Here is a 12,326-nt window from a genome sequence, read left to right on the forward strand (position 1 = left end):
ACTCCAGCCCCCTCCCCACAAAGCCATGCCTGAGGTCTGCCGTACAGTAAACATGCTAGGGAGTGAAACGGGCTCCTCCTGTGATTTCAGGGAACTCTGCTCAGGAAAATAAAGCTAGAGAATCACACTCGGTAACAGTAATGCCCTTAACATGAGACTGATCAACATAGCATGACAAGGCCAGTCGGAAAACCAAGCAGAACAGAGCACAGCAGGTCACTTCGCTTTCATGAAACTGTGTCCAAGTGGATTACCCTTCTTTCTCAGCTCCAAAAAGGTCCTTTGACTTTCTCCAGCCTAATCCCATCTAGCACCCTCCATCATCCTGAAGCCTCATGTGCCGTCATCCCCAGACTACCAGAGGAACGCACCCTTTATGCACGTAGAGAGATGCGAGAGGCTGGAGGGTAAGCTACGTCACTCCCTCACCCATGCAGCTCTAGTGGTGGGAGCACAAGTGCAAATCTAGACAACACCGTAATGGAAATACCCACATCATGGCCATGCTAGCTTGTCCACAGCAATCACCTGTCATAACTGCACTGGTGTTGGGGCAGCACTATGGGAGCTTTCCTCAGGACAGGGGAGTCAGATGGGGAGTTAATGAGTGCAGAGCGTGCCCCTCGGTCAAGAGGCCAACTCGCTGCTGCTTAGGCAGCATCAGGATTCCTATGTCCCTCGCAGGAGGGCAGGGATCAGGAGGCTCTGGTGTGAATTACAACAGCAAAGTTGGCCAGGATGCCCAGACACAGCCCATCACCACTGGCTGTAGAACCATACTTGAAAACAGCCTGACCTCTGTATATTAAATACAGCACAAGGCTGAGAAGGATCAAGCATGATTTGACAACTCAGAGTTACTGGCAGCTGGAGCCACAGCATGCAATGCAAAGGGTAACAAAACAAAACAAAACAAAAAAACCCATCTCCCATCTGTCCATCCAGGACACAGGCATCATTCTGACCACCAGGAGGGATGGGAGAAAAAACCACCACCAGATAAAGGGCATTAAGAGCCGAGTCTGGCCAGGGGTCAGGTATTACTGGATCAGGATTAGGGAGAAGGGAGATTCCTCGTGGGGCTCTGGTTAACTATCTGGGCTTTTCGGAAGTTTAAAACTCATGGCACGTGGTGGCTGAAGTTGGGTGTGGAGCTGTTGCCTATATAACACTGGAAGGCCTGTATTGCTACTACCTTTATACGGTTGCCCTTAGCACGGCCCCAGCAAGAGGGAACTCCTGCTTGAACAGGAGGTAACATTTTGGCAGCACGTAGCTCCTGCTGGAGGAGAATGATGCTCAATGCACTTGGCTTCTCTACAAGAAAGATCTTCCCTGCTTTATTATGGTTCCAACTTTCAAAGTCCAAAAACCTTTCTAGGCAACTGATACCTACTTTGACAAGCTCTTCCCTCTCCTCCCTTTCCCACTATTTTAAAGGGAAATATCAAGACTGGTTTTTGTTTTGCATGAGTGGAAGAAGCAGCTTTGAATCTCTGCCATTTGCTACATGGGAAATCTGCTTGCGTGTTAATGAAGCGAGGAGTATGACCTTTATGCTGATCAAAGAGATTCTCAGCACTTCATGGTCCATGCAGTAATGCAAACATCCTTGTAATAGCTTGAACTTGCTAATAGGATTTACAGGTTTGGCACATTGTTCAGTTTAAAACTTTCATATCTGGTGCAGAAGGAACGTGTCCTATATACTTGAAGCTACCAATCTGGCTCAACGGAGTTTGAGGCTAGAGACAGCCTGGAATCACCTGTCGCATGCCCATCCTGCTAGCAAGTTTCTAAGCAGGTGCTATCAATAACCAGTCTGGAGTATCCAGTGTTACCTCTGCTGTCAGGCAGAAATTTCCCATCTTGTTCCTAGTCTAGGGTAAACTCCAACAGCAAACTATTCAAACTGGCCTAAGGAAGTGCTAGAGAGCTGGCTCCGGCTCCAGCTGTTCTGCCTTGTCTGCTGTGCATCTCTCTGGTTTGGGGAGAGCACTTTGGCACAATCAGTGCAAAAAACAAAAACAAACCCTCAGCAAGATATACCTTCAGGTACTAAAATGTACTGGCCCCATAATCAGCAGTACCTGTGGCTAACTCCATTGGCAGCCAGGGTTCATTCAGTAGTGATTCAATGACAGACACCCACCTGCCCAACACCTCAGAAACATTCCTGGGTTTCCATTTATTTCTGTCCGATAAGGAGAAGTTACACAAGTGCTGCAGCTCCAGGCATTGTTTATCGCTATTAAAGGAGATTGTGATCAAGGCCAACATGAAGTCAAGGAAAAAAACAAAACCAAAAAAACCCAGCTTTCTCCTCTCCCAGTGAGGCCCCACAAGTCAATGAATGAGAGCACCAAGGTGGGGAGTGGAGAGGGGGAATAGTGTTTGCCAAATTTCAAGTGCCTGGCTATTTAGTGCATGGAGAATCCTCATTACACACAGTGACAGGAGCTATCTAGAACAGGCACTCACCCAGCACGGAGACAGCTCCCATGCTCTTCAATACAGTTCATTTCAGCCACAAATCATTCTAACCCCTTCCGAAATAGCTCTCTGCATGGCAGTTTTGTTGCCAGGAGGGGCTGTGGAGTCCAGCCCAGTGAAATCAAGACACACGTGTGCACACGCATTCTCCTTCCAACTGCACTTGCTTCCAGGAACAGCAAGACCCCGGGGGAGGGGGGGGGGTACTCTATGCAGAGGCCTAGACTTGTCACTACCCAATTCAAACAAAAAGCAAATAGAAAAAAAAAATTTTAAAAATGTTAAAATGTGCTTTTGATACACGGAATGAAGTCAAATAAATACAATGATTTTTTTTTTTTAATGTCTAAATACATTTTATATCCTACACCCAAAGCTCTGTACATTTGGTTTGGTTTGTTTTTTTTTTTGTCTGTTTGTTCAGAATCAAAAACAATTTTTTAGTAGCAAGGAGAGGAAGAGGAGAGAATGGAAGAGACTCCCTGCCAGCCAGGCTAGTGCAGTTGCCCCTGAAGGAAAGCACCCCATTCCCTGCTTTGCTGGAGTATGGTTAACACTTGGATGGTCCACAGAAAGAAGCCCTGTAGCCTCAGAGTCCACACGGAAGCCAGCAGGCGCCGATACTCTTCATCCAACCTTCAGCCACTTCTAAAAACGTGACTAACTTTTGTCTGAAGAAGAAAGAAAAGGTGGGAAGCCATGAGGGAGGGAGCATCATAACCAACTCAAATTGTATGGTAAACCCAGAGTGCTGCTCTCGGGGACAATAACATGCCACAGCTGATGCTGAGCTATGGGCACCACAAAGACCTGTTCAGGCCATGTTCAAAGGGACCCGTGATGCCCGCTTACAGGGCCAGAGGTGCACACAACATTTTACCCACCAAAGTAGCAGAGGTCTGCCCAGCTTCTCTCAAACTGCCTTCTTCAGTTAATCTAGTCCCCTTTGAAAAGGCAAGCGATGCCTTCCTAAAGGGAATCAAAGCAGGCTGAAGTGCCTCAAACGTCAAGCCATGCTTTCAGGGAAAGGAAAACACACTCAGCAAGTCCAAGCCTTGGCTGCCTTGATTTTCCTCATCTGGAATCAGCAGGTTGAACTCCTTTCGAAGGCTTTTGTTTGAAAAATTAACAACTGAACCCCTCAACTTCTTTTGTACCAGGGTATTTTAGCATACAATCACCCTTTACAAATAGGAGCGCTGGGAACCAAGGGATGGCATGTTGTCCACATACCTGAGTGCTCGTCTGTGGGGGCTGATCCAGCCAGCCTTTGGCGAAGGAGAGTGGCATAATTTTCCTCAATCTCCTGGAAGACAAAACACATGTGGCTCTTTCTCCATGTTCCAGCTGGACCGCCAATGCTGGGGGTACTCCAGCTAGGGACTGCTTTAATACAGGTGACTTCGTGCAAATCACCCCAAATACCAATGGCCAACACTGCACCTTAACCTAACTTAAACCCACTTCCAAGGCAAGCATCCTTTTCCCCATACCAATCTGAATGTCCACATTTTTTGAACAAAGCAGCTCTGTTTAACCGCCACATATATTTAGACAAACCTACAGGCTTCTCCAGGACCTGGGATTTAAAACCAGAGGAATAATGCCAATTTTAGCTTCCAACCCTTCCAGGTATGTAACACCCCCCCACCCCCCAACTCTGCACACCTCCCCACACCCAAGATCTTTTCATCTTTCCCTCAAATTTCATAAAGTAAAGCTCAACGATGAAGAACCCCAACTACTTCCAACAGAAGCACACTGTACCTTTAAGTGTTCAAGGTCAGCCTCGATCTTGCGAATGTACTGCATCATCTGGATACGTGACTCTACAGAGAAGGGGGGGCTTGGTGCTCCGGAGCTGGACTCCTCCACAGTCGCCCAGCGAGAGGCCATGAACTCAGCAAACAGGGAGCTCCCCCTGTCTGACTGGGCCTCCCGGGGGGACACGTGTTGCTGCTGCACAGTGTCCAGAGAGGTGTCGCCTGCAGTGCACTGTAGGATTAGCGAAGACACCTCGTCGTCCGTGGAGCTTTCCTGCACCGTTCCATATCCGTCAAGGATCAAATAATTTCCTGTTAAGAGAAGAGCTTTGGACTAACCGCACCAGCTCAATATAGTCACCAAAAGCCAAATGAACTAGAGACAATTTAAGAAGACATTAAAAAAAGAAAAAAAAGAAGTGGTAGAGGCCTCATCTCTCAAGATATTTTAAAACAGACTAGCTGATGCCTTGCGAGTGTGACAGAGGGCAGTGGCTCACTGAACTGGAATGGTTCAGACCCAGATTCACAAGCCACTGGTGGCATAAGGGCCACAAATTCAAGAACAACAGAATAAGAAGTGCCCAACTGCTCCAAAAATTCTCATTTCAGATTCTTATTACGAGACCCTCAAAAAAGTGTGCACACAGTACACAGGGGTCTGCATGATTAGCAGTCGCCAGTGGCATTTCTTGACAACAACAAGGTTGCAGCAAGCTAGCACGAGCAAGCCAGGAGTTGGATTAACCAGATCTGGGCCAGTCTATCCTCAATGTCCCTGCTTAGTTAAACGGAAAAAAGTAAACAGTGTAAGAGGTAAAATAATAATAATTAAAAAAAAGTCAGATGTTTAAAGATGTTGGCTCAATTCTAATCATTTAAAGAATCTTAGTCACACAGGGAAGAAAAAGACAGTGATTGCCAATACACAACTGGATCATGTCATCCAGCCAATCCAAAAGCGAGTCCAATTTTTAAATAAAAAATAAATATTGATGAATAAGTCCTCCAGAGCACGAGAGTCAAATGGAACGTACCTATTAGCAGCTAATTTTGTTGCCAGACACACAAAATAGCCACATCTGTGTCAATTGAGTGCAGTGCCGCTGCTCCAGACATGCGGCAGTGGCAGGACCATCCGCCTAGAACCTGCTGAGCTCTGGGAAAGCACTCAAAACTGCCATCGCAGACTGAGGAACCAAGTAGTAAGTTGTGCTGATGAACAAGCCCGTACATCCCTTTTGGAAGGCTTGAAAACATTTTTTTTAAGATGCTACTTGGGGAATCATTAAATATAATATGATATATAAACAAAAAAGCTTTTAAGAGCTTCAGACCTGGCTGCAGGGGAGTCCCTGGAGAGACTTACAAAGCCAAGCCAAGCTGCAGCAAGTTCTTTTTCTGTAGCTCAGACGTGAATTTAAACAAGGGCTACAACATGGCAGGCCCCACCAGCCTGGCAGTCCACCTGCAGGTACCACAAAGGTCCACGACACCATTTAAGATTACAATACCGGATAAAGGTATGTTAGCATAAATCACAGTAGTGCCCCAAGATGTCATTCTTCTGCTCTCCAAAGAAAATACCCCAAGTTTTGCCTTCATGTTATGCAGGAACAGAAAATACAGATTTGGTGCTCTTCTGCTACTGATAACATCTCCATGTGACTCCAGAGTCATCTCTACATGCACACAGTGATGCTCTTCATCAGAACTTCTGGTATAGGGAGAAATCATTTAAGGAAGAGAGAGCAACGCTGCAGGCCTGGGTGCAAGTCTGTAAGTGAGGCCCCTGTGTTGGCTCAAGGGGTTGTAGAAAAGTTGGTTTCAAGTGGCATGAACAGGCGATTTCCAGACTTGGAAAATGAACTTTACAGCATCTCTTTACGGTCCCTAAACAAGGGAACTAGGAGGATGCAGTTATGGGAAGACCTTGGTACACTGATGCTGCTGCAGCAGACTGATGCAATGCTCTCTTTTATGAACGCCCTGAATTCACTGACAACTAAAAGCGCAAGAGGACGGGTCATTCGCTCCTACGTTCTATCCCTAGCTTTGCACCGAGGCCCATGGCAAGCTGTTAGCCTTGCAGCTTCTCACTCTCTCCCTCTCAAAAATAGAGAATTAATGAGTTAACATTTGTACAGCCCTTTCTGAAGTACAAAGGATTAGCTATTATTATACGCTCCAAGCTGAAAGGACTTCTAAAGACCAAAAGAGCTATTTTTAAGTGTTTCATATTGCATTAGCAAGAGAGTTTCCTCATGAGAATATAACTGTGGTCCTCTTCAATAATATATCACTTATTCATCACCGAGCACAAAGTATCCAAGCTCTAGCCTTTGAGCTGGACAGATCTACATTCAGTGTAGCGTGGTAAGGGGACCTGCTCACCTGAGATCCGTAACTGCACCTCCACATCCTCCTTCCTTTCCGTCACTTCTCCTTCGGACGGGTTGTCGTCACTGTGGGCCTCGCGGGCATCAAAGAAGTGCTCTCCATTGTCATCAGGACCCACTCCTTCCAGCTCCGTGAGCGGGGTCTCCATGTTCATGCTTACAAGGTCCGTTACTACATTATTACCTGACCTGGCATCTCTAGATACCAGCTGCATGGCATCCTGTGAAGCTGGGAATTCAGCTGAAGTCCGGATACCGTAACAAGCTGCGGGTTCACTAGTTCCAGGTCTGACAGGCATCCGGTCCACTCCAGGCTGGTGCATCTTGTTATTATCAGAGTGCTGCAGTCCACCCTGGTTTCCACTTTCTGCCCAAGCACCTTGGGAAACTGTCCTAAACCTGGGAAAATGCTGCCAGTCTTCAAGTGTCCTCTTCTCCGACAAGCCAAGCTGCTGCACCAACAACTGTTTCAACAAGCCCACTGAAAGGAAACACAGAGTGTTCACTAGTGCACAGAAGCCACCTCAACTGTGTTTGAAATGAGATGGGTCCTTTGATGCCTCTTTTGGAAAGCGCAGACACATGATCAAATCCTCTCACTGTTAACTCTTGGGGGAGAGGAGGGTGGAATACAGTACTTGTTGTCACAGCACTGTCTCTTAAATCACGTTACAAATAGGGTAAGTGCAGCACACAATTCCCAATTTACAGATGAGGAAAGACACAGATCAGTGACTTAAATCATCCAGTGAGACAATGACAGCACAGGGAAAAACTCCAACTCTCCAACTGTTTCCACAGTTTTATCTACTAAATAAGACTGCTATTAATAGGAGTTCCCATTTAAGGAGCAAGTATCATGAGAACATAAGAGGGCAGATCAAAGCAAAGCTCCTAATGCAAATACAAGGTAAATTCTTAAATAGTGAGATATTTCACTCTCACTCCAATTATTCAAACCAGACCATGACAGAAAAAGGATACTTATTAGGCCTCTTTTCACAACACTCCTGGCACCTCTGAGAAATGCTGTCAGTTCATGTAGCAAAGCAGTCACTAATCTGAACGCAAGGCTGTTACAGAAACGTGAAATGACCCAAAGCTGCGATTAAAATGCGGCTCGCTAAATCTTAGGAGCCAAGAGGCACAGTTGACTGCTAATATCATCCACACACCTCCCACGATGAGTTTTCAACACCCTCCGAGAACAAATACTAGTAATATTCCCACACTAGCCAGAGCTAGAACAGTACTCACCCATCCTGTAAAAACTTGATGTGAGCTGAATCAAAAAATCTGAAGTAAATTATTTGAGAGATTTCACATGCCTTGCGGAGAGGCCCAAGGCAGGGAACTAGGGAGAGGGTGTGGATGCCTGAAGTCTTGAGCCTTAGAGCGCCAATGGGGTATTGATATATCAACCCCAAACAACACAACTCCCAAGGACCACAACCAGGGTCTGGAATAGCCCGCCATCGGAGGTGGTTCAAGCACCTACATTGAACACCTTCAAGAGAAATTTGGATGCTTATCTTGCTGGGATCCTTTGACCCCAGCTGGCTTCCTGCCTCTGGGGCAGGGGGCTGGACTCGATGATCTTCCAAGGTCCCTTCCAGCCCTAATGTCTATGAAATCTATAAACCACTTCAGAGATGACAGGCACATATGCCTGTGCCCCTCACATTCGTAAATTAACAGAGTCATCACAGGAATTGCCATGTGGGACCAAGGGTCAGGAGGCAGAGGACAATACCTCTCTTTCAAAAGAGCAAATCCCTGAATAACCATCTTGAAGAGAGCTGATGTTCACAGCTCTCTCAGAGGTTGGTTTACAGCCTCAGGCATGATGATGAATTCAGTCCCAACCCTTTTCACCCCAAATATGTAATTTGAATATATGTATGCTGGTACTCTAAATAGCCCATCCTTTTTCATGTGACCAAGCACTCCTTAATACTGTGGCAAGGAGTTCCGCACATTAGGTGCTTGTTGTTTAAAATGTAACTTGAGCAGTAAGACTTTGCACTTCCTCATAGAGCCTCACAGTGTTGTTCTATTTCCAAAGTGCTTTATGGACAAGAACTAATGACTCCTTATAAATTGGTATTATCCTGCTCTACAGTCAGGGGAGCCGTGCCAGAGCAATTACAGGAATTGCCCAAAACCACAGAAAGAGCCAGCATCTGAGGTACAGTTTTGCTGCAGAAGTCCCTGAACACCAGCCCACTATGTTTCATCTCTCCAATTTCTGCAACCCAGACAGAGGCAACCGCTGCTCCAGGAATTGGCTAAAGATACTCTTTAGCATCAAACTGTTCCCCAAATTCTCAGAGCCAAAAATCAATCTGCTCCAGGCCACAACCACCCAAAGTAGCAGAGCTACTCACAGCTCCTTAATGCATCCAGTGCCCACCGCTCTTCTGAGACTCGGAAAGGCACGTCTGCGGTCGCTTGTTCGCAGCACGCGGAGGACTCTTTGAGCACAAGCTCGTCTTCCTGCTGCTCTTTGCCAAACTGCCTCTCTGTCACGAGGAGATCTTCTACTTCAGACTTCTCTGACATGACAGCTGAAGGAGACTGGGTCTTCAGTATGAGGGAAGGCTCAAGGCCCAACTCTTTATCTAGCAAACAGAAAACACAAAAGTAATTGTATGTAAGCTGAAGTACTGAAAATTAACACACAGGGGCTCTTGCACATGGTCAGCTTTGGAGAAAGTCCCAACACGGTCCATTTTTAGCAAGCTGAGCCATTTGAGGTTCTCCTTTCCCAGCTGCAGACAAGCTAACCGTATCTCTCTAAAGCCCGATTTTCACTCCACCATAGGACTCGTGGTGCGGGGTTTCCAGGAAGAATTTCCACTGCTGTAGCAAGATCCCACTAATGCAAGAGGCATGGCCTAGCACTCCTGCACTCAATCTAGCAGTTATTTATATCATTACCTGGACTCTGCATGCTGCTGGATGGAATATCAGGCTGCTCGTCTTTCAACTTCTGCTCCTCTTCCTCACGCTCTTCTCTGAGAGAAGGAGACACGAGTTCTTTTAGGAAGATGCATTTACACCCACTACCAACATTATGGCCTCAATTATCCTGCTCTAGATGAGGCAAAAAAAATAAAAAATACTGGAACAGCAAAGCCAAAAATGAACTCTACTTACTCGCCAGGCCCTGGCTGTGGTAATGGTATCACCCTTCTGGTGGAAGCCTCGGTTTTCACTGTCCCTGCCATCTGAGCTATCAGGTCCTGCCATCTGCGAGAGGCCAAAAATAACAGGCAGCGAGTTAAACTGCACAGGTTAATTAAGCTGACCTCACCAGACAGACGCTCCAGCACTGGAAGACTAATGCAAGGGCCTTTGCAGGAACCATACGGAAGCAGCAGTTGGAAACACAATTCAGCACCGCAAGATCTGCACCCATCTGCCCCAAAGCAAAATATTCTGTGCAATGGACTGATGGCGCTAACTTATCCCACAGTGAACGGGAGGCAACACAGATATTGCGAGTGGATACAGAAGCGGGCGCAGAGATTTTATTCTGTTCCCTAAAAGTTCATCCAGAAACAAAATAAACCAGAAAGTTTGGTGAAAAAGGGGGAGATTTTTGCTTTCCAAATATATGTTCCCCTGTTGCAAGATTCCTACTGGAGTGAAACCAGAGAATATAACCCAGGATTGCATTCCTACTGCTGCTTGGCTTTGTCTCTAAGCATTTTTAATGAAAATGCACAGAGCACCTGCAAACACACACACACACACTCCCAAACTACAGCTCTAATTTCTACACTTCAGAACTTAATATCCCATTTGAGATGCCAGCAAAATGAATAAAAGCTTCGTCACATTGAAAAGAGCCTTTGTTACAATAGAAGTCATCCTAATTACACCTCGATTGAAGGAAGGGACCACAAACGTCTTTGTCTGCAGTGAACTTTTAAAATTTCTAATTAATGTTTTAACTTAAAGAGAATTTGCAGTGCTTGTTAAGAAATGCCAGACTGACATTCCTGGAAGCTGAAGTCTCCTCTCCATCGGCACAGAGCAAGGACAACAGCAGCAAACACTGGGACCATCTCCCAGTACATCCCAGTACCTTCCGTCCCCTCATTTAGAAACCCAATTCTGGATGGATTTCCTTAGGGGATGTGAGGGGTGGGGGTAGGGAGGGCAGAGGCAACTTTAGCCCTGTGACTTAGCCCGCCATCTAAAATTCTCTCCAGGGACTCCCCAGGAATACAGCGATTAGTTAGAGCCAAAAATCATTTGTAATATACTTGTTGTACCATCCGTCCATGCATGGACTTAATCAAAACCCACCAGTAACTCTCACACAATGCAGGACACTTAAGTCACTGGATGACAGTTTCTGCTCACTGAAGATCTGGGGCCAGTTTCAAATCCTCAATGTACAGACTGGGTTTTTTTTACCTCATTTCCAACTTCAGAGCCATCCACTCTCCCAGAACAAAATATTCATGAGCTGGCGTTTAAAGATAATACTAGAATTATAGAATAGTTATTAATGAAGCCAGGGTCACCTGTTTCACTCATGACAGCAGGTTATCTACCAAACTCTTTTGTACCAAAGCCAGTAGTTCTCACCTGTCCTATGGACCACACATTAGGCTGGACAGCCACAGCCCCACACATGGGGCTGGACTCGATGCTCTTCCGAGGTCCCTTCCAGCCCTAATGTCTATGAAATCTATGAACTGTTCAGTCCATAAGGATGATGTACAAAACACTATACACTAGATACCTTGTAATCACACACAATGTTTGTGCTCGGAAATGTCAGGTCTGTAGGCAAGACAGGAGACACTGCAATGAAAACCCTGCGGAAGAGCCCACGCTGGCAAAGAGCTTTCATCACTGTGCTTAATAATGAAGGAAACCTCCAGATGGAGAGGAGATATGGGAAAAGAGTTTTAGACATTAATTGCTACGTGCATGTGGGCACACGTGGCTGAGCTGATGGTGAGCACTCGGACAATTCACAGCTCCCTGGACAGCAGAACCATTCCTCGGGCAGTGAGAGGTACGATCTCTCTTTTAAAGGTGACAAAAACAACACGGCACAGCATAGGCGGCCAAGCCCCTCACTTACGCGTTTTTTTCCGAAACGGTCTGTGCCACTAATTCGTAAATGTGGGCGCCGTTTTCTGACATGGAGATGACAAAGAAAGCTTTGTTATCTGGAGAGACAGAGAAAGAATCGTTTAATCCAACACTTTGTCCTGCATGGTTTTATCTAGAAAGCACTGAAATCAGAAAGATACCTACGTACGCTTTTATTACCCAAAAGGGAACTGAGAGAAGAGTTTGTGAACTAACCCTCCAGGCAAGCTACATAAACATGAAAGGGTGGCTTCAACTCAGGCTTTCAAGCCTGACAGAAAATAATTATTGCTTCTCACGTCACGTTAAATGTGGTTTTATTTCCCCTCTCGCTTCTCTGGTCACTTTGCACTTCTACAGCAACTTTCACCTGGGGAAAGCACTTTAGTTTATGGACTCTATCCAAACTCCTTCCCACACCACGTAAGGGAAAATGCTGCTCTGTTTTATGGATGGGTAACACACGCACAGAGGTTAAATAACTTGCCTAAGGTCACACAGAAAGTTGGCAATACAATCAACAAATTGAACCCTGGTGTCCTGAACCCTACCC

The 12,326-nt window shown here is 46.0% G+C and overlaps 1 protein-coding gene across 2 annotated transcripts in view; it reads right to left on the bottom strand.

The window, feature by feature from the left end:
* Positions 1-925: 925 nt before the first annotated feature.
* ARHGEF12 (Rho guanine nucleotide exchange factor 12) overlaps positions 926-12,326 on the bottom strand; it is a 47,901-nt gene continuing 36,500 nt past the window's right edge. For both annotated transcript variants that reach the window (XM_019547062.1, XM_019547061.1), the window contains 8 exons: positions 11,763-11,850; positions 9,815-9,907; positions 9,596-9,672; positions 9,043-9,276; positions 6,651-7,136; positions 4,261-4,568; positions 3,727-3,799; positions 926-3,164 (listed from right to left, as the gene is read on the bottom strand). In XM_019547062.1, the coding sequence (XP_019402607.1) occupies positions 3,154-3,164; positions 3,727-3,799; positions 4,261-4,568; positions 6,651-7,136; positions 9,043-9,276; positions 9,596-9,672; positions 9,815-9,907; positions 11,763-11,850 (1,370 nt within the window). In that variant the 3' untranslated portion in view covers positions 926-3,153. The remainder of the gene's footprint in view (positions 3,165-3,726; positions 3,800-4,260; positions 4,569-6,650; positions 7,137-9,042; positions 9,277-9,595; positions 9,673-9,814; positions 9,908-11,762; positions 11,851-12,326) is intronic.

This window comes from Crocodylus porosus, unplaced genomic scaffold (assembly GCF_001723895.1).
Source record: "Crocodylus porosus isolate Cpor-Errol unplaced genomic scaffold, CroPor_comp1, whole genome shotgun sequence".
Classification (NCBI taxonomy): domain Eukaryota; kingdom Metazoa; phylum Chordata; order Crocodylia; family Crocodylidae; genus Crocodylus; species Crocodylus porosus.